Genomic DNA, 19,098 nt, shown 5'->3' with positions numbered 1-19,098 from the left:
CCCAAGAGATCCCCTGCAGACTCTATCCCTGAAACACAGCTATGGAAGGCAGCTCCAAATGAAGAAACTACAGTATAAGTAAAACTGGGACAAATGGGTAATGCCTTCTCAAAGAGTTCTAAGGACTGTATGGTACAAGACACAAGGAAGAATATGCCTCAGAAATCACTTTATTCCAAAGAAACTTAATAGTGTTCCACCCTAGACAAGGCATTCCTGTGCTCTCATCTTCCAATGCAGGTCCTCAGCAGACACGAAAACACCAGGATCTGACTCTCACAAAAGAGCCCTGAGGCAGTTCTTTTTTTTTTTTTTTTGAGACAGAGTCTTGCTCTGTCGCCCAGGCTGGAGTACAGTGGCGCAATCTCAGCTCACTACAACCTCTGCCTCTCGGGTTCAAGCGATTCTTCTGCCTCAACCTCCTAAGTAGCTAGGACTATAGGCGTGCACCACCACACCTGGCTAATTTTTGTATTTTTAGTAGAGACGGGGTTTCACCATATTGGCCAGGCTGGTCTCGAACTCCTGACCTCGTGATCTGCCTGCCTCAGCTTCCCAAAGTGCTGGGATTACAGGCGTGAGCCACCGCGCCGGCCTGGCAGTTCTACTAATACCTAAAGGGCTGACTTAAGCCCAAAAAGAATCAAGAGGAATGTCCTCCATCGTATCTTTTCTCTTACTGTTATTTATAACAAACAAAACAACGTCAATGAGGCCACAATGGCATAGTCACAGAAGTACCAGGAACAGGTGTTGACAGGATCAGCCAATAAGAGTTTCATAGACACTGTTCTGGAATTCCCTTTTCCTATGATGGGCTGTGAGTGGAAATGGAGGTGGGGGCTTAACGAGAAGAGTTGGGATGCTGCTGAGCTGAGGTCCTGGATCAACTCCCAGTTACTGAGCTGCCAGAAAAGCTGCTGCTGGCTCAGCCCAGGGAGGGGAGTCAGGCTGGTAGGACTGCTTGCCTGCTGAGGGCAAGACTCCCATGGTGTTGTCCTCTGTCAGAGGGGCAGCCTGGCAGAGCAGAAAGGACATGTTCTTAGAGGCAGGCAACTGTAAGTTCAAATTCAGGCTCTGCCACTTGGTCACTATGTGACTCGGAACAAATCAATCTTTCTTTCTCTCTCTCTCTCTTTCTCCTCTCTCTTTCTCTCTCTTTCTTTCTTAAAAGAAACAAGGTCTCTCTCTTTCTTTCTTTCTTAAAAGAAACAAGGTCTTGCCCTGTTGCTCAGGCTAGAGTGCAGTGCTGTGATCATAGCTCACTGTTGCCTCAACCTCCTGGGGTCACAGGATCCTCCCACCTTGGCCTCCCCAGTAGCTGGGAGTAAAGGTGTGTGCTACCATACCTGGCTAATTAACATTATTGTTTTGTAGAGTTGGAGTCTTGCCATGTTGTCCAGGCTTGTCTTGAACTCCTGGCCTCAAGCAATCCTCTGCCCTGGCCTTCCAAAACACTGGGATTACACGCATAAGCCACTGTGCCAGCCAAATTCTTTAAACTCTTTCAGCCTCAGTTTCTTCATCTATAAAATGGAGATACCAATACCCACCTTGCAGGGTTATTATTTATTTAGTATGGAATGACTTATGGGGTAAGTGTTAGCAGGTACTTATTAAATGGTAGGGCAATTTGTTGCCACTTGCCCCAGTCAAATCCATTTGTTACTCTACAGCCACAGTGGTCTTTCCAAAGTATAAATCTAACTTCATAGTTCCCTACTTAAAACATTTCAATGACTCCCCTTTGCTTCTAAGATAAAGAGCAAACTGCTGAAAACCTATGAAGCCTCAGATTTCCTGGTCTTTGGTGAGCTCTCTCTCCCTTGCTCTCCTGTGCTCCTTCTTCGTGATCTCAGAACAATGTAATCCTTCCCATCTTGAAGCCTTCATAGAGGTTGAAAGTCTCATCTTCCTAGATCCCATATACCTGGTTAACAACTTCTTATTGCTTCTTTGGGAAAACTTTTCTCAACCTCTAGACTAGAGCAGGTCTCCAGGCAATGCTCCCTTTGCCTCTTTCACAGTACTCAGGCCAGTTTGTAATTACATTCATAACAATCCATACTATGTCTTAGGCAGTAAGATCAAGAGGTAAAAACAGTGCCTTTTAAAAAAATTACCATTTAATCCCCAGAGCTCAATACCAAGCACGATGTCTGGCCCATTGTAGAAGCTTAAAACTTTTATTGAATAAAGAATTGAAGTTCAGAGGAAAATTGGAAAGCATTAGCCTTTAATCTGCTTAGTAGTTATGTGCAACACTTAACCATGTTCTGGACAGCATGACACTGATTAATACATATCCTTTTCTTTCCTTAATTGATTTTTAGCTTTGTTGTATACAACTTTGAATGTCCAGTGCTTCTATAGGAGAGTGGGGCTCAGGGGAGACACTCCATGCTGGGTAAGTGGCATAGAACAAAAGGAACTGTTAAGTGGGCTGGACAGGAACATAGAAAAGGTAAACTCTACCTTGAAAGCAGCTGTGGTCTGAGATAAGTATTTTTCCTCCCCTAATCTTTCCTTCTCAGGGACATTTACATTGACCTCTCTTTGTTGGGAGGTAAAGACTTCACATGGCAACACTTACTTGTTCCCAGGAAGAAATCATATGACGTTCAGCAGGAGGTTTTTCTATGATGGTCACCTCTGTCACACCTGGGGAAGATTCTGGAGGAGAAAAAAGAGTCTGTAGAGTCGCAACTGGTCCACTGTCATACATTTCTATGTTAGATGTTGACTAACTATTGATGACTGCTCTAAGAACACCGAATCCTTCTCATAAACACTTATTACCTCTGTGATCAAAGCGGAGAACTGGTTGGCCTCTGAAAGGCATGGTCCCATAACCTAGGACAATGTAGTCTACCTGATAGAAAGGATATGCACAGACTGTGCTCTATACTGTCATTGCTCAGTCATTAATCTTATTGAACAAAAAACAGAGATTGTAGATTCCTAGTGATTTCACACTGAAATTCTCAGTGAGCTAAATCTATATATTCAGGATAAAGTGAAAAGAAATGGAGAATAGCAACCCATTAACTTTTATAAGACATAAAACTTGCTTATTAACTTTTCTTCTAAATAAAACTCATCTTGGACATAACCTTCTACTCTATGAGGTCTAGGATTTCAAAGCTGGGTTAACAAAAAAAAATAGATTCTATCCAAAAATATACTAAGACAAAAAGTAAGTCATATTTCTAAATCCTTGAAGTAGGAAAAGGTCTCCAAATAATCTGGTCTGCTTCTCTTTGTAGAGCTGTGTTCTATCATTCACTCTGAGGGAGAGCAGAAGCCACCTGGGAATACTACAGAGTTCAATACCTCCAACAACATTCTCCATTTGTCTGTGGCCATGCAGACTCAAGATTCTGAAATCCTTAATCCAAGACTTAAAATTTGTCATAAAAGCTGTTATGACTTGAATTCTGTCCCCACCTGCACAAAAAAAGATATCGAAGTCCTAACCCCCAGTACCTCAGATTATGACCTTATTTGGAAATAAAGTTACTGCAGACATGATTAGTTTAGATGAGGTCATAGTGAAGTAGAGTAGACCCCTAATCCAGTCATTGGTGCCCTCATAAGCAGAACAACATGTAGCTAGGTGTGGCAGTGCATACATGTACTCCCAGCTACTTGGGAGGCTGACACAGGAAGGTAGCTTGAGTTTTTAAAATCTCTAGGACTATGACAGAGACTTCTAATCATTTTATGTGGTTCACTGATCCTATAATTAAGCCAGTGCCCTTTTCATGCATATAAAATTTCCTCCAAGTTGCCAGAAACTCAAATCTTGGGATGCAGCAATAGCCCAATATAGGAACTAAGAATTCTAGACTCTACCTATTCTAGTCTTGCTTTATACATTTACTAGTTGTATGACCTTAGATGGGTCTTCACTTCCCTTCACCTTCAGCAAGTCACAAGAGACCTTAGGTTTGAAAGAGGACACATACAATTATTTACTGTTTATAACAGGCCTACATGGAAGGCTTATAGGTTCAGACAAAACTACTGTGATGCTACTGCAGATGGGGTCATATCATACTTAAGCTTGGAATACTCTCATGATAAGGTAATTGGCCAACATATTGACTTTAATAAATTTCAGATAATAAGTTGCTTAGGAAGTATCCATTGTAGAGACTCCTATATCCAATATAGTACTTCAGAATTGGTGAGGAGAAGGTATTGGGGATATGGAAGAGAAGGGCATGCAGTAAATTACGTTTGTATAATGCTCTGTTACAGGAAATTGGCATAAATTATCCCATTTAATCTTTCAACAATCTTGTGAAGCAGGTATCCTTACCCTCGTTTTAAAAGATAAGGAAACTGAGGTTCAAGGGTTTGAAATAATTCATAAAATGAAATATCTGACCAAAGTTGTGGACACCAAGCCTAATGCTGTTTTTATCATGTTGTCTTAGTAGCCTATCATTTTGGTGAGATAACTAAAAACATTTGCGGATGTATTGGAAAGCAACAGAAATTGTACATTGTCCTTGGCCTATCAAGATGCCATATATGAGAAGCAATATCTGAATAGGCATAGCCATTCTCCCTGTCCTGCCTTTGTGACCAATGACAAGCATTTGTCAGCCGCCTGGCTGGAATAACCTGCATGGCAAGAGTAAGAGATATGAAACTCAGATCTTTAGACTCAGCACAGTCCACTCTAAGTAACTGTGTGATATGCCGTGGATTAAAACTCTCTGTGGTAGCTTACTCCAAAGGTGGGTGCTATCAATTCCTTCCTTCCCTGCATGCCCATAGCACTTCTCATTGACAAGTGAGTCTATTTCTCCAACTTCTTGAGTTTGGAGTTGGCCTGAGAGTGCCTTGCCCTATAAAATATGGTGAAGAAATGGTGGGCCAGTTTTGGACTTAAAATTTAAGAGAACTGGCAGTTTCCCTTTGCCTTTCTTTGATTCCTGAGCCATCACATACTAAATCCAAGCTACTCTACTGGAGACAGAGGGCATACTGAGAAGTACTGAGCGGGGCAGACATTCGAGTGCAGAAGCCCATTTGATGATTCCAGTCCCAGCTGCTATCTAACTGTGACCACTTGAGAGACCCCAAATGAGAACTACCCCAGCTGGTTCAGTCAATCCACAGAGCTGGCAGAGATAGTTAATTGTTGTTTCAAGCAAACTATGTTTTGGGATGATTTGTTATTCAGTTATTGATAACTGGAATATATTTTCCAGTGAAAAACAGTCTCTCTGAGGTATTTAATGAGGACCTGCTATGTCCTAAGCTTTGGGAAATTACTACCAGAGATTAGGAATTTAAGTAGGAGATACTGTTTGAAGAAACTTATTGCTTAGTTAGATAAATAAGGCAAACATGAAACAAAAGTGAAAACTCAAGATAATATGTAATTATGTGTTAAACTAGGTGATACTGACTGTCAGGGCCACAGGAGTTGAAGGCAGAGGGAGGTTGACAAAGACTGAACAAGTGATAGAAAACATCAGAAACTGCACACAGCTGATCTGGGCCTTGAAGGATGATGTGGCAGTTACTGCAGACCGGCTCAATTAACACCTCCTCCTGTTCCCCGCTGGCGTGCTTTCCTTTATTTTAGACTGGTTAGCTAAAGACCTCATTTCCTAGATTCCATTGCAGTTAGACTCCCTCTGGTGACTGGGATGCCTGCATGGAAACATACACTCATAAAGCCTGGAAGAAGGGAATCAGTAGATGAGGAAGAGAAAAAATGGGGAGATCAGGTCTTCTTGCAAGCACAGTTTCACAGGTGTTTTGGTCTCAGAGGGCCGGAAGTTGTAGCGGTGGCTGCGGCAGCAAAAGCAGTAACAGTTTTTGATTCTGCAGCTATCCTTCTGGGAGTCTGAAATTTTGAGAGCTGTGGCTGGTTGTCTTGCCAATGTGAACAGCATTCAATAAACCCCTGGAAGTTGAGGCTTAAACAGGCTTTCCAGGGAAGAAACACTGCATATATATTGTTGAATTTCACTATTTAAGAAGTGTATTCTATGTGACCACTGACAAGATGGAACACTTCAGAAGATTGTGCATGGATTCCTCTAGATTCTACCTATGTATTTTCCTCCTGCTAATCAATGTTATAAATTATACTTGGGATTAAAACTGTTTCTGAGTCCTGTGAGTCTTTGCAGTGGATCTGGTGGATCTAGATGTGTGGGTGGTTGTGGGATCCCAGAAACATGCATCCATCTTTTTATATTTAACATTTCTGATTGAGTTTGATTTAGGTATGTTTTTGAAAACAGCAAATAACTGGGTTTTGTGAGTCAGGTTTAAATCTTTTTCTATTAGTAGGTGACATAAACCTATATGTACATACTTAAGAGACAGGGTCTTGCTGTCACCTAGGCTGGAGTGCTGTGATGTAATCATACCTCACTTCAGCCTCGAACTTCTGGACTCAAGTGATCCTCCCATCTTAGCCTCCCAAGTAGCTGGGACTACAGGTGCACACCACCACACTGGGCTAATTTTAAATTTCTTTTTTTTTTTTTTGTAGAGACAGGGGTCTCACTATGTTGCCCAGGCTTGTCTTGAACTCCTGGTCTCAAGTGATCTTCCCACCTTGGCCTCCTAAAGCACTGTGATTACAAGCATAAGCTGCCATGTCCAGCCATGACCATTTATTGTTATGACAGATATGTTTGGTCTAAACTCTATCATAATAGTTCATAATTATGTGTGCTGTATTACACTTGTGTTTCTTTTTGACGTGTGTATCATTTGCTCTTTTCTTTCAAACATTTAGGGGAACGTTTTCTATTGCTGAGTAATAAATTACCACGAATTAGCAGCTTTAAACAACACCCTTTTATTAAGTCATGCTTCTGTAGCTCACAAGTCTGGCATGGCATGACTGGATTCTCTGCTTAGGCTGAAATCACTGGTCTTTCTTTACACCAGGTGTGCTGACAGGTATTTTAACTGTTCTATTTTCATCTGGATCTTGGGGTCATCTTGGAAACTCATTTCTGTTATTGACAGAATTCAATTCCTTTTGGTTGCAGGACTGAAGTTTCTATTTCCTTGCTTGTTGTCAGCTGGGGCCACTCTCGGCTTGCAGAGGCCACCTGTATTTCTTGTTAAAAGGTCCCATCCATCTTCAAGTCAGCAACAGCCTAACTAATTCTTTTCCTGCCTCAAATCTCTTTGACTTCCCTGTTAACAGCTTGTTTTAAAGTGCTTATGTGATTAGATCGGGCCTAGCTGGATAATCTTGCTTTTGCCATTTAATGTAACATAATTGAGGTGTGGTGTCTCATCATCTTCACAGTCCTGTGGATTAGAGTAGGAATTCTAATAGTACCGTGTTTAGAATTCCTTTTTAAAAATAGCTTTACTGAGACATAATTCGCATACTATAATTCACCCTTATAAAGTGACTTTTATATTCAGAGTTATGCATCCTTTCCCCCAAAAGAAACTCATACCTATTATATTAGCAGTCCCCTTTCCTACCAGCCTCTGACAACCACTAATCTACTTTCAGTTTCTATAGATTGGTCTACTCTGGACATTTCATATAAATGGAATCATACATGTGGCTTTTGCAACTGGCTTCTCTCACTTTGATTTCAAGATCATCCATGTTGCAGGATCAGTACTTCATTCCTTTTTATGGATAATTTTTTTTTTGTTATATGGATATATCACATTTTATATATCATCAATTGATGGACGTTGAGTTGTTTTCACTTTTGACAATTATGAATAATGCAGCTATGAACATTTATATGCAAGTGTTTTCATGTAAATATCTTTTCATTTCTCTTGGAGAAATGAAATCCAGAAAAGGAATCCAAAAATGGAATTGCTGGGACATATGGTAACTCTAATCTTTTGAGGAAGTACCAGACTAGTTTTCAAAGCTGCTGTGCCATTTTACATTTTACATCCCCACCAGCAGTGTATGATATCTCCATACCCTCACCAACAATTGCTGTATCTGTCTTTTTGACTACAACGATCTTAGTGGGTGTGAAGTGAAATCTCATTATGGTTTTGATTTGTATTTCCCTAATGGGCTAATGGTGATAATCATCTTTATGTGTGCTCACTGGCCATTTGTGTATCTTTGGAGAAATGTCTACCCTGATCCTTTAAAATTGAATTATTTGTCTTTCATTGAGTTGTAAGAGTTCTTTGCAGATCTGTAAGTCCCTTTTCATATATATGACTTACAAATATCCTCTCCTATTTTTTTGGATTGTTTTGTCACTGTCTTGACTGTATCCTTAAAAGCACATTTTAAATTTTGATTAAGCCCAATTTATCTATTTTTCTTTTGTCGCTTATGCTTTTGTAACCTAAGGCCTGTTTTCTTCCAAGAGTCTTATGGTTTTGGCTGTTACATGTAGGTCTAAGATACTTTTGGAGTTAATTTTTGTATATCATTTGAGGTAGAGGTCCAATTTCATTACTTTACATGTGGAAATCTAGAACCATTTGTTGAAAAACTATTTTTTCCCATTGAGAAGTCTTAACATACTTGTCAAAAATCAATGAATCAGGCTGAGTGCAGTGGCTCACACCTGTAATCCTAGCACTTTGGGAGGCCACGGCAGGTGGATCATGAGGTCAGGAGATAGAGACCATCCTAGCTAACATGGTGAAACCCCGTCTCTACTAAAAATACAAAAAATTCGCCGGGCATGGTGGCAGGCACCTGGAGTCCCAGCTGCTCAGGAGGCTGAAGCAGGAGAATGGCCAGAACCCAGGAGGCAGAGTTTGCAGTAAGCCGAGATCATGCCACTGCACTCCAGCCTGGGCGACAGAGCGAGACTCCATCTCAAAAAAAAAAAAAAAAAATCAATGAATCATAAATATGATGTTTATTTTTGGACTTTCAATCTTATTTCATTGATCCAGATTTCTATTTTGATGCCACAACCACTCTGAAGACAACTGTGGCTTTAAATTTTTAAAATTGTAGTAAAATACACATAACATAAAATCCATCACTTTGGTCAATTTTAAGTGTACAGTTAAGTGGTATAAAGTACATTCACACTGTTGTACAACCATCACCAGAACTTTTCCATCATCTCAAATATAGTATAGGGAAATGTGAGTAAGAGGAACTTTTTTCCTGTTTTGGAAAGAAAAGTTTGTCTTGGCTACTCTGGGTCTCTTGCATTTCTATATTATATTTTAGGATTAAATCAGCTTTTCGATTTCTACAAAACAGACAGTTGAGATTTTGATGGAAACTGTAGATCTGAGATTTGTAGATCAATTTGGGGAGTAACAGATTTTAACAATATTAACTCTTCCAATCCATAAACATGGTATGCCTTCGCATTTATTTTGGTGTTCTTTAATTTCTTTCCACAGTCCTATGTGCTTTTCAGTACATAAGTCATGAACATCTTGTGTTAATTTATTCCTATTTTATTCTTTTTTTTTTTTTTGAGATAGGGTCTCACTCTTGTCACTCGGGCTGGAGTGCTGTGGTGTGATCATAGTTCACTGTAGCCTCAAACTCCTGGGCTCAAGTGATCCTCCTGTCTCAGCCTCCTGAGTAGCTAGGACTAAGGCATGCACCACTACACATGGCTAATTTAAAAATATTTCATAAAGACTATGTTGCCCAGGCTGGTCTGCAAGTCCTGGTTTCAAGCAATCCTCTCACTTTGGCCTCCCAGTGTTGGGATTACAGGTGTAAGCCACTGTGCCAGCTACATTTTATTCTTTTTGATACTATTGTAAATTGAATTGTTCTCTTAGTTTTATTTTTGTATTGTTCATTGCTGGTGTATAGGGTTTTTTTTGTGGATTCCTTAGGATTTTTTATATACGAGATCATGTCATTGGCAAACATAGTTTAATTTCTTCCTTTTCAATTGGATGTCTTTATTTCATTTTCTTGACTAATGCCCTAGCTAGAAACTCCAGTACAATGTTGAAGAGAAGTGATAAAAGTGGAATTCTTGCTGTGCAGAAAAGAGTGAACATAGCAGGCCTGAGACAATAATCCTTAGAAAGGCCTGCCAATCGGGCTGCCAAAATCCTTTTGTTGTAATGAATCATAGCCATGAGTAGGACTATCTCCTGAGTCCTGTAATCCTGGCATCAAATCATTGAATCTGGTGTGATCTTGGGGAACCCTAATACAATTTTTGTTCCTGATTTTAAGGGGAAAGCTGCCAGTCTTTCACCATTACATATGACGTTAGATGTGGGTTTTTCATAGACATCCTTTATCAGGTTGTCTAGGTCCTTTATCCTATCCTATTTCTAGTTTGGTTTTTTTTTTTTTTTTTTTTTTAATCAAGAAAGGATGTTAGATTTTGTCAAGTGCTTTTTCTTTATTAAGATGATTATGCAGTTTTTGTCTTATTCATTAGTAAGTTGCATTATATTAATTGACTTTTTTTTTTTTTAAGTTTCTTTTTTTTTTAGTGACACAGTCTTGCTATGTTGCCCAGCTGCACTCATACTGGACTCTAGTGACCCTCCCACCGCAGCCTCCCCAGTAGCTGGAACTAAAGACATGGGCTGCCATGCCCAGCTATTAATTGATTTTCATATGTTAAAACCACGCATTCCTAAATCACACTTGGTCTTGGACTTCTTCTATTAAAAGACACACATTTTAAAAATCAACCGAACAAATACATAATTTCAAGTAGTGAAAGTGCTATAGGGATAAAAGAAAAAGCAGGGTAAGGAAAGAGAGAGCAAGAAAGACGGTGGCTATTCAAACTATATTCAGGGAAGATTTCTCTGAAGCAATGACATTTGATCAGAGATCTGAATGACCTGAAGAAGCGAGACATTCAGAGAAAGATAATTCCAGGTGCAAAGACTAGCAAATTGCAAAAGCCTTGAAGCAGGAACCCGCTTAGTGTGTTTAAGGTACAGCTAGAAGGCCATGTGAGCAAAAGAGTGGAAATAAAGTCAGAAAGAGATGAGAGCAGATCATACAGGTACTTGCAGGTCATGGTGCAGACATTTGGATTTTATTGTAATTGTGATGGGAAGGCACTGAAGCATGGTTTTCAGCCTTCTTAAAAGACCTTTCTCCTCGGTTTTCTGGCTAACTCCCATATGTCTTTCAAAATCTAGCATCATCTCCTCTGTGACATGTTCTTTAACATCCCTGATAAGATCAGTCCCTTCCTCTGTGACATCTCTGAGTAACAGTAGATTACTGACCTCTCTTCACACTCCTAGGGCCCTCATTTGTTTATTTTTTCACAGAACTGTGTCTTTTTCATATTTTACCCTCACAGTCTAACATAGTGGTGAGTACTAAAGAAACGTTTGATAGGCCAAGCGCGGTGGCTCACGCCTGTAATCCCAGCACTTTGGGAGGTCGAGGCGGGTGGATCACCTGAGGTCAGGAGTTCGAGAGCAGCCTGGCCAACATGGTGGAACCCCGTCTCTACTAAAAATACAAAAAATTAGCTGGGCGAGGCAGGAGAATTGCTTGAATCAGGGAGGCGCAGGTTGCAGTGAGCCGAGATCGCGCCATTGCACTCCAGCCTGGCCAACAAGAGCAAAACTCTCAAAAAACAAAAAACAAACAAACAAACAAACAAATGTTCGATAAAAGAAACACTCTAAGTCATTCAGTGGTGCAAGGTGGGATTCCTTTCAGACCCGAAGTAGTTGTCGCCCTGGGAGGTCGGGCGCATCACTTTTCCCTCAGAGAAAGGGCTTGGGTCTCGGGGAGAATGCCCTGGCTGAGAATGCCTCCTAGGGGGAGATCCAACCTCCCAACCGTCAGGTGTTTGCTGTGTTCCCTTTGCACGACTTTGTACGTCCTTCCAGGGTGGGACCTTGGGTGGCGTAAGTGGAGGAACCTTCAGGCTTCCCAGTTCCGCCTCCGAACACTCCTGGCAAACACTTCCAAGGCCTAATCACAAACCCAGGTCCCCCATTTTCCTCCGTAACAACGGAAGTCACAACAACGATGTCCACTCCTGTTCAGGGGCCAGCGTCGTGCCGTCCACCCCACACCTCATCCCTCCGCTCCTCCTTCCTTCTCCTCCACACCCTCTCGGCACCGTGCCCCCACCCCTCACCTAGGATGCGCGTGATGCCCAGGGTGAGCTTCTCCAGGTGCGGCTTGCTGCAGCCCAGCCCCGGGGGCGACGCCTCCTCCTCCATGGCTCGCGAACCCGATCCGCGCGCGGCGGGAGCGGGTGGAGGACCGGGCCCCGCCTCAGCGCCGAGGCCAAGTTCATGGCATGCCGGGAACTGTAGTTCTCGGCGTCTGAGAGCGCGGCGCAGTGATGATGGGGGCCCGGGGTTGGTCTGACAGCAGCAGCTCCGCGGGGCGCTGGTTCCCGCGGCCCCGCCCGGGCCCCCACACCGCACCTCCGGGACGCAGCTTCCCTTTCGCTCCGACTCTCTCGCCCCGCAAGGGCCGGCCGCGCAGGAGGGGGCGGGCCTCTGCGTGGTGCGGCCAATCGGGACCGAGCCTGCAGGCCGAGGCGTGGCGGCCCCGGCGCGACGCCCCGAGTGGCGGTTGTTTCAAGATGGCGGACGTGGCGGGCCCTTCCCGCCCCGGTGCCGCGGCGTTCTGGAGCCGGGACTGTATCCTTTGCCCGCCTGACAGGGGGCGCCGGCGCCCTCCACGGGGCGGCGAGGGGCGAGCCGTCGCGTGGCAGTCTGAGAGCGGAGGAGAAGCTCCGAACTAACCCCGGGGACGAGGACGTGCTGCTCGGCCTCAGTCTAGGTGCTGGGCTTTCCCCTTGCTTGGGTGTTAGGTGGCCGAGAGACTGGTACTGTCTCCAGGTGCGGGGACACGGCGCAGATGCTTCCCAGCCCTCACTAGCGGTGAGCTCAAGAAAGATAGCCTAGAGTCCAGGCTCAGCCTGGAGCTGGGAGGGCCCTCCGAGGTCCCTCTGCCCACCCTCTCAGAGTGCCCCCACGCTGACTCTGCGAAACGAGCTCGAGGTTAAGGGAGGAGTGGGTGTTGGCTGGACAGGGAGACTTTTTGTTTTGATTTAGGATTGTCCTTAGTCTGCGTTGGTAGGAACAAGTCAGGACCTTGTCGGACTTCAAAGGCCCTCCAGTGATGATGTATTTTAATACTGGGGTTTTAGGAGAGGTTTGGAGCTTGGTTACTGGGATGTGGTCTGGTGGTGCTGGTTACTGCGTAAGATGGGAATCATTGTGCCTGCAAGTATTGCTGACTTACGTGTAGAGTGTGGGTCACTGGCAGTCATTGAAGTTCTTGGATCGTTGTGAGGTGGAGAAGCAGTGGAACTTTTTAGTCCAGTGGTAGTATTACCAGTTCAGCAGCAGTGATGAGATGTTTGTGTGACAGGAGTTTCTTTCCCTGGAGTAGGTAGACTCTTAATCGCTTGAGCTTTGGTCCTGATAATTTACTTCACGTTCCTTAGAGGGGTTACTTGAGAGAGGGAGGGCTGTCAGTGTTACTGAGCGCTTGCAGAGGCAGCTCTTTTTCTGTTGGTTAGGATTGGTGATGGCTTTATTTGAGGCGTTGCTGTCACCTTTGGCAGAATCACTCTTTGGGCATTCTTCTTAGCTCCCGGTAAAACTTCCAAAACTGTGTTATCAACTCCTCTGTTGAGTTACTAGGATTAGTGTCATGTGTAGAGAGAGGGATATGTTTGTATTCTGTGCTGCTTGTGTTTAGTGTTTGCACTTACTAGACATAATTACCATTTGTCTCTGATAGGTTGGTGAAAAGGAAATGAAATCATGTACATACACTGTGGATAAGAGCATACTCGTGCGGTGTGCAAATTAAACATTTTTTCCTTTACCTATCAGAAGAGAATATGTGCACTGTGGACAACTTGGCCGAATTAGAAAGTTAGGAAATTGGGATAAGTCTTCTTTCAAGAAACGCTGCTTCTGCATTGACAGGATTTTGTGATGGAGGAGCTACTTGAAGATTATTAGCTTATAGCATCCTATGGTATTGTTCAAATACAGAATCAGTGGTTGAGGGGAACAAGCTATTGCAGTGGGACTGAATAAGTTAATTAATAGATATATGAACTGAACTTATGCTCTTGGTCTTCGCACCCAGTACTTTCACTTACTCATGTAGTTATATCACTCCCTGTTTTATGTAGAAGTCATATATACTCCCTTATGTCCTGTATTCTGACTCCCAACATTTAATGTAAAATATTTGCCTTCTCATTGATAGTGAGGAATTGAAATTGTACAGGGGAAAAATGGTGGTGATTATATCCTATAAGATCTAATTCAGATGTATGAAAGGAATTGCAAGGTTACTAGTGTCACCTTTTCCCCCAGCCTATTCCACATAATGACCAGTTAACATCGAGCCTCAGATATTTTCATTTTAAATCTCCATAGAGAATGTCACTGTAAGCAATGTCAAATGTAAATTTGTTACTGAGTATTTGCTGAAAAGCATAATGATAGTTATTAATCATTTGATTTAGCTACATGTCTTTGGATCTTGATCCCTTTGTCATATTGATTATTTCCCAGACCACCCTAGAGCCTTTATAGTAGAATTTTCAATAGAAAAAGACCAAAAAGTATGTACCTATAATCTGGTATTCTTTTCACACTATTGAAGAAAGATTTTCAATACTTCACGTAAATAATTAGAGAAATGTGATGGAGAGATTTCTTAGTCCTTGATGTTTCCATCATGAGAGGACAGATCATCTGTGACTGAATGCCCCCCGCTTTTTTTTTAAACTGTTGTTCTTGTGAGTTATGCATCTCCTGCACAGTATGATTCAGCAGTGCTGTTTTGCACAAGGTATGTTTTAGTACCTCATGTGTAAACAATGAGTGTGTGGAGTTGTCATTTTATGGGTTAAATCTTCCAGCAAAATATGCTCCTTCAGTTTAAGTTGGCTTTGACCTTCGTTACAGTTCCTAGTAATGTCAGAATGAGTTAATGTTTCAGCAGTACCTAAATTTGACTGCTTAAATGCACTCAAGTGTATTACCATTAACAATATCAGGGACTTGATATTAAAAAATACGAACTGCAAGTTACTTGGTCAAAACATAACAATATAATCTCTACTGTTGAGTTTTCAAATGAAAACAAAGACTTTATGTTGTGGTAAAAATAATATATTAGCCCAGAAAGTCTCTGTGGTTGAAAGTAATTACATATACATGTATTGCTGGTAAAACTCAGCAGATTAGAGTAGAATGGGCAGTACTGAGCTTATTTCCTTCAAATCCTGGAGGTCTGGGATAGAGGTACATCTTCCTTTCTACCACTTCTGCCTGGGTTTCTAATTACAGTTAGCCCTCTGTATCTGCTGATTCATTCAAATGTGGATGGAAAATATTTAAGAAAAAAAAAGAAATAACAACAACAAAAAAACCCAAATTAAACTATACAATTTAACTATTTGTATAGCATGTACATTGTTTTAGGTATTATAAATAATCTAGAAATGATCCACTAGTAGGCCCACTCTACATTTGGTATATAATGTGTCTGTTTGACTTCCCCATAAAATATACATTTGTTGGGAAATTCTACATTTGAAGGAGGTAAATATTTGAGTTCTTAATATCATGAGATGAAAATACATTACAAATTATTAGAAAGGATAGAGGCAATTTCAGATATCCTTATTTAAAAAAATTGAAGTCGTCTATTTAGAGTTTTATATATTCGAAAAGAAGTTTGGCATGGATGTAGCTGAAAGTAAAAGATTTTGTTGGCTGGTTGCAGTGGCTCACACCTGTAATGCCAACGCTTTGGGAGGCCAAGGCAGGTGGATCACGAGGTCAGGAGTTCAAGACCAGTCTGGCCAACGTGATGAAACTCCCATCTCTACTAAAACTACAAAAAAATTAGCTGGGCGTGGTGGCAGGTGCCTGTAATTCCAGCTGCTTGGGAGGCTGAGGCAGAGAATTGCTTGAACCTGGGAGGTGGAGGTTGCAGTGAGCTGATATCGCACCGCTGCACTCCAGCCTGAGCAACACAGCGAGACTCCGTCTCAAAAAAAAAAAAAAGTTTTGTTTGCATATTTTGAATCAGAGAAAAATAACATTGAAGGTTGTTGGACAATGCCTCATAAAATTAAATAAATACTAATTTTATTCTTTCATAGATGGAGCCAGACATTCTTTTGTGTTTGAGGGTACAACACTGAACAAAATAAAACATAAATCATCACCTTCTTGGTGCTTACATTTTAGTGAAATGAGATCAGGTCATGGATAAGGAAAATATATGTTCAATGATTATTGGTGCTGTGGAGAAAAAATAAAGCAGGAAAGAGACAGTAGGGGAGGTAGGTAGGTTGTGGGAAGAGAGAGTTTTGCAATTTCAGGTACCTATATGGTTAGGAAGTGAAAGCTTCAATCAGAAGGTGACATGACATGACATGTGACATTAAGTCCTAAAGTGAGCCATGAAGATATTTGGGGAAAGAGCTTCCTGGGTAGAATAAATCATACATGCAGAAGCTATAAGGTAGGAGCTTGCATAGCTCGTTAACAATTGTAAGAAAGCCAGGAATGAGTGAGAGGAATAGTAGTAGGGAGTGTGAGATCAGAGATGTAACAAGTTATAGGGATCAGATCTTGAGCATGGTAGGCTGTTGTTAATACTTTGGCTTTTAATCTAAATTAGAAATGACATAAGTATTAAAATGATCGTTCTAACCACTGTGGGAAAAAATAGGCTATTAAGAGAACATGCCCAGAAGTGACAGAGAGCAGTTAGGAGCTTATTGCAATAATTCTGGGAGAGGAAAAGTTGAGTTGGATCAAGGTGACAGTTGAAAATGGTGTGTTATAATCATAGCCTGTCTAAATTTCTCCTTTCGAAACTCACACTAGTTCTTTCTGTCTTAAATTTCTTCTACTTTTTAAATAGTAGGGCTTCTTGGGATATTTTATGAATGCACCGTAGAAGATTAAATAATGTCTTTGTGTTTGCATGATTGACTTGCCCTCAGCGTTTTTTCTTCAAAGCTAAAAACCATCTTGAAATTATTTACTCTTCAGAATTGTCAGTTCCCCAATATGACCAAACTGGAGCACTTAAGTTTTTGTTTACAAAAGGAAAGGGAAAGGAAAGGAACCTAATAGTAGAGTATATATTGCAGGGTAACCCACTTGAGAGTGGATAAAAGTTTCATGGAACAAGACCTTCCAAGATTTTTATAAGACGTGTAGTTGTAAATATATAAAAGTGAACTTTTAGAGAATATTAATTTTGTTACATTTAATTCAATTACTTTGCTTTCTAACTTTGTTTTTAATTCAATTACTTTGCTTTCTAACTTTGTTTTTAAAAGTTAGTTATAAATTCCCAGGTCAAAAGAAACTATGAATTATAAGAGTTATACAGAACAGAAATGGCATTTGGATGCTGGATAATATTATTGTATTTTCCTTCATGTTCTCCTGCATAGTTTCTGATGAAGAACAATCAGTAGTGTACGTTCCAGGTATGATTTTCTATGTTAAAATTTGGGAAACTTACTTTGGTCCTTAAATGTTAGAAGAAAATAAAGCTGTTAGAACAGTGTTGCAGGTATAACTAACTGGATGCAGAGCAGTACATCAAAACCTAAAATTTGTTTTTTGAATATTTGGCATAACCTTATTAAGGTTTGAAATACTGGCTTATCTTTGGGATTGGCTGGCCCAATCAGCTTTTAACGAACTTGTAGAACATTTCATGTGGTAAGGGGCAAAAGATTCTTTTCTTATTTTTTCTTTTACAAATGATAGCCAAATTTAATATTTCAAAGAAAAGTATGACCGCTGCTTGATACAGGGTATATGTAAGAGACACTTTGAGTTTAATGGTTGTAACTAGATGGTAGTAAAGCAACTATTGAAGGCACCCTCATTATATAGGGTGAAAAGATTTCCCCTAAGTTAACGTATATTTAGCATATTGTAATTTCTTGGTTTTAATGTGACTTATGAACATTAACAGTACCCTTTGCAAATATTTCAGTTAAGCTGGACATGGTTGCTTGATCCTGTAGTTCCAGCTACTCCAAAGGCTGAGGTGGGAGGATTGCTTGAGCCCAGGAATTCGAGTCCAGCCTGGATAAACATAGGAAGACCCTGTCTCTTTAAAAAAATAAAAATAAAAACAAATTTCAATTGAATCTTTAGTGTATTCCTTTAAAACATATTCTTTTTATGATTTATATATTAAGAGCTTTAAAATTAAGTTTATAAAGTATAAAGAGAATTTCTTCCATCAGGTCCCTTAAAGTAGAGGATTCCAAGGAAGCAGGTGATGGGGGAGGGTTTAAGATAATAAGATATAATTTTGAAATCTTGTTTAATGGAAATCCTTAGGCATTTCTACTGAAGGAAATGTCAGATCAAGACACAAGCTGACAAGTCCAAAAGCTGATGTTAAACTTAAGACTTCCAGGGCGACTGATGCTTCAATCTCTATGGAGTCCTTAAAAGGCACAGGAGATTCAGTAGATGAACAGGTTAGTATTTTTTAGTCTTTTTTTTCCTTGTTCTTCAGTCTTTATGAGTGCTGACCAAAAAGGGTAGAAGAACCTTTGGAAGTATACTAGGTGATAAACAAACATTCTTAAAAGATACAGGGGATTCCAGGATCCTTTGGTGATGCCAGGTTTGAGCCTAAATTATCTAGATTACTCAAGGATTTTGCTCCAAAACATACGACTTGCTTTAAGCGTTAGCCATGATGATGTATTATCTTGATATGTCTCAAAAGAACTACCTTCTGATCTGTGTGGCATTAGTAAATCAAACTGACAAGAATTGCTTTTTTAATTAGGCATCTTTTTGATTTTTATTCTTGTGAATTTATTTGATGGATGAACCCTTTTACATAAGAAAGATACATTATTAAAGAAAATTAGCCCTTATTATTTCCCTCAGTTAGAAAACAGTATCATAAAGATTATTACTTTTGAGTCTTTATGTATCTTTATCTTTCTTACTATTGCTATGCCACATTATTGATTTGTCCCTTGTAAAGATGAGGGACAAATCAATGACTGGGCATATTAATAGTATCGGTGCATTCCTTTGGCACATGTCCTATCTGACCAGTTTATTTTACTTTAATTTTTGTTATGTTTACTGTCTGCAACCAGAGTTATTCAGTACCACTTCACACTC

The 19,098-nt window shown here is 40.7% G+C and overlaps 2 protein-coding genes across 23 annotated transcripts in view; one reads left to right on the top strand and one right to left on the bottom strand.

Annotated features, from left to right (window-relative positions):
- LOC105499010 (tubulin polyglutamylase complex subunit 2) overlaps positions 1-12,190 on the bottom strand; it is a 48,654-nt gene extending 36,464 nt beyond the window's left edge. For 7 of the 10 annotated variants that reach the window (XM_011771437.3, XM_011771431.3, XM_011771445.3 and 4 more), the window contains exons 1-2: positions 12,057-12,190; positions 2,594-2,673 (exon numbers count right to left, since the gene is read on the bottom strand). In XM_011771437.3, the coding sequence (XP_011769739.1) occupies positions 2,594-2,673; positions 12,057-12,141 (165 nt within the window). In that variant the 5' untranslated portion in view covers positions 12,142-12,190. Of the gene's footprint in view, positions 1-1,349; positions 1,380-2,593; positions 2,674-10,953; positions 10,978-12,056 lie in introns of those variants that run through there. The other 3 variants (XM_011771398.3, XM_011771403.3, XM_071085791.1) reach the window with 3 other exon arrangements.
- Positions 12,191-12,266: 76 nt separating this feature from the next.
- Positions 12,267-19,098, top strand: part of LOC105498950 (KIAA1328 ortholog) — a 413,609-nt gene continuing 406,777 nt past the window's right edge. For 7 of the 13 annotated variants that reach the window (XM_071085777.1, XM_071085776.1, XM_011771353.3 and 4 more), the window contains exons 1-3: positions 12,267-12,570; positions 17,385-17,420; positions 18,292-18,434. In XM_071085777.1, the coding sequence (XP_070941878.1) occupies positions 12,267-12,570; positions 17,385-17,420; positions 18,292-18,434 (483 nt within the window). The other 6 variants (XM_011771382.3, XM_011771390.3, XM_071085780.1 and 3 more) reach the window with 6 other exon arrangements.

This window comes from Macaca nemestrina, chromosome 19, assembly GCF_043159975.1.
Source record: "Macaca nemestrina isolate mMacNem1 chromosome 19, mMacNem.hap1, whole genome shotgun sequence".
In the NCBI taxonomy this organism is placed as follows: domain Eukaryota; kingdom Metazoa; phylum Chordata; class Mammalia; order Primates; family Cercopithecidae; genus Macaca; species Macaca nemestrina.
This window is presented reverse-complemented; position numbering and strand designations above follow the sequence as displayed.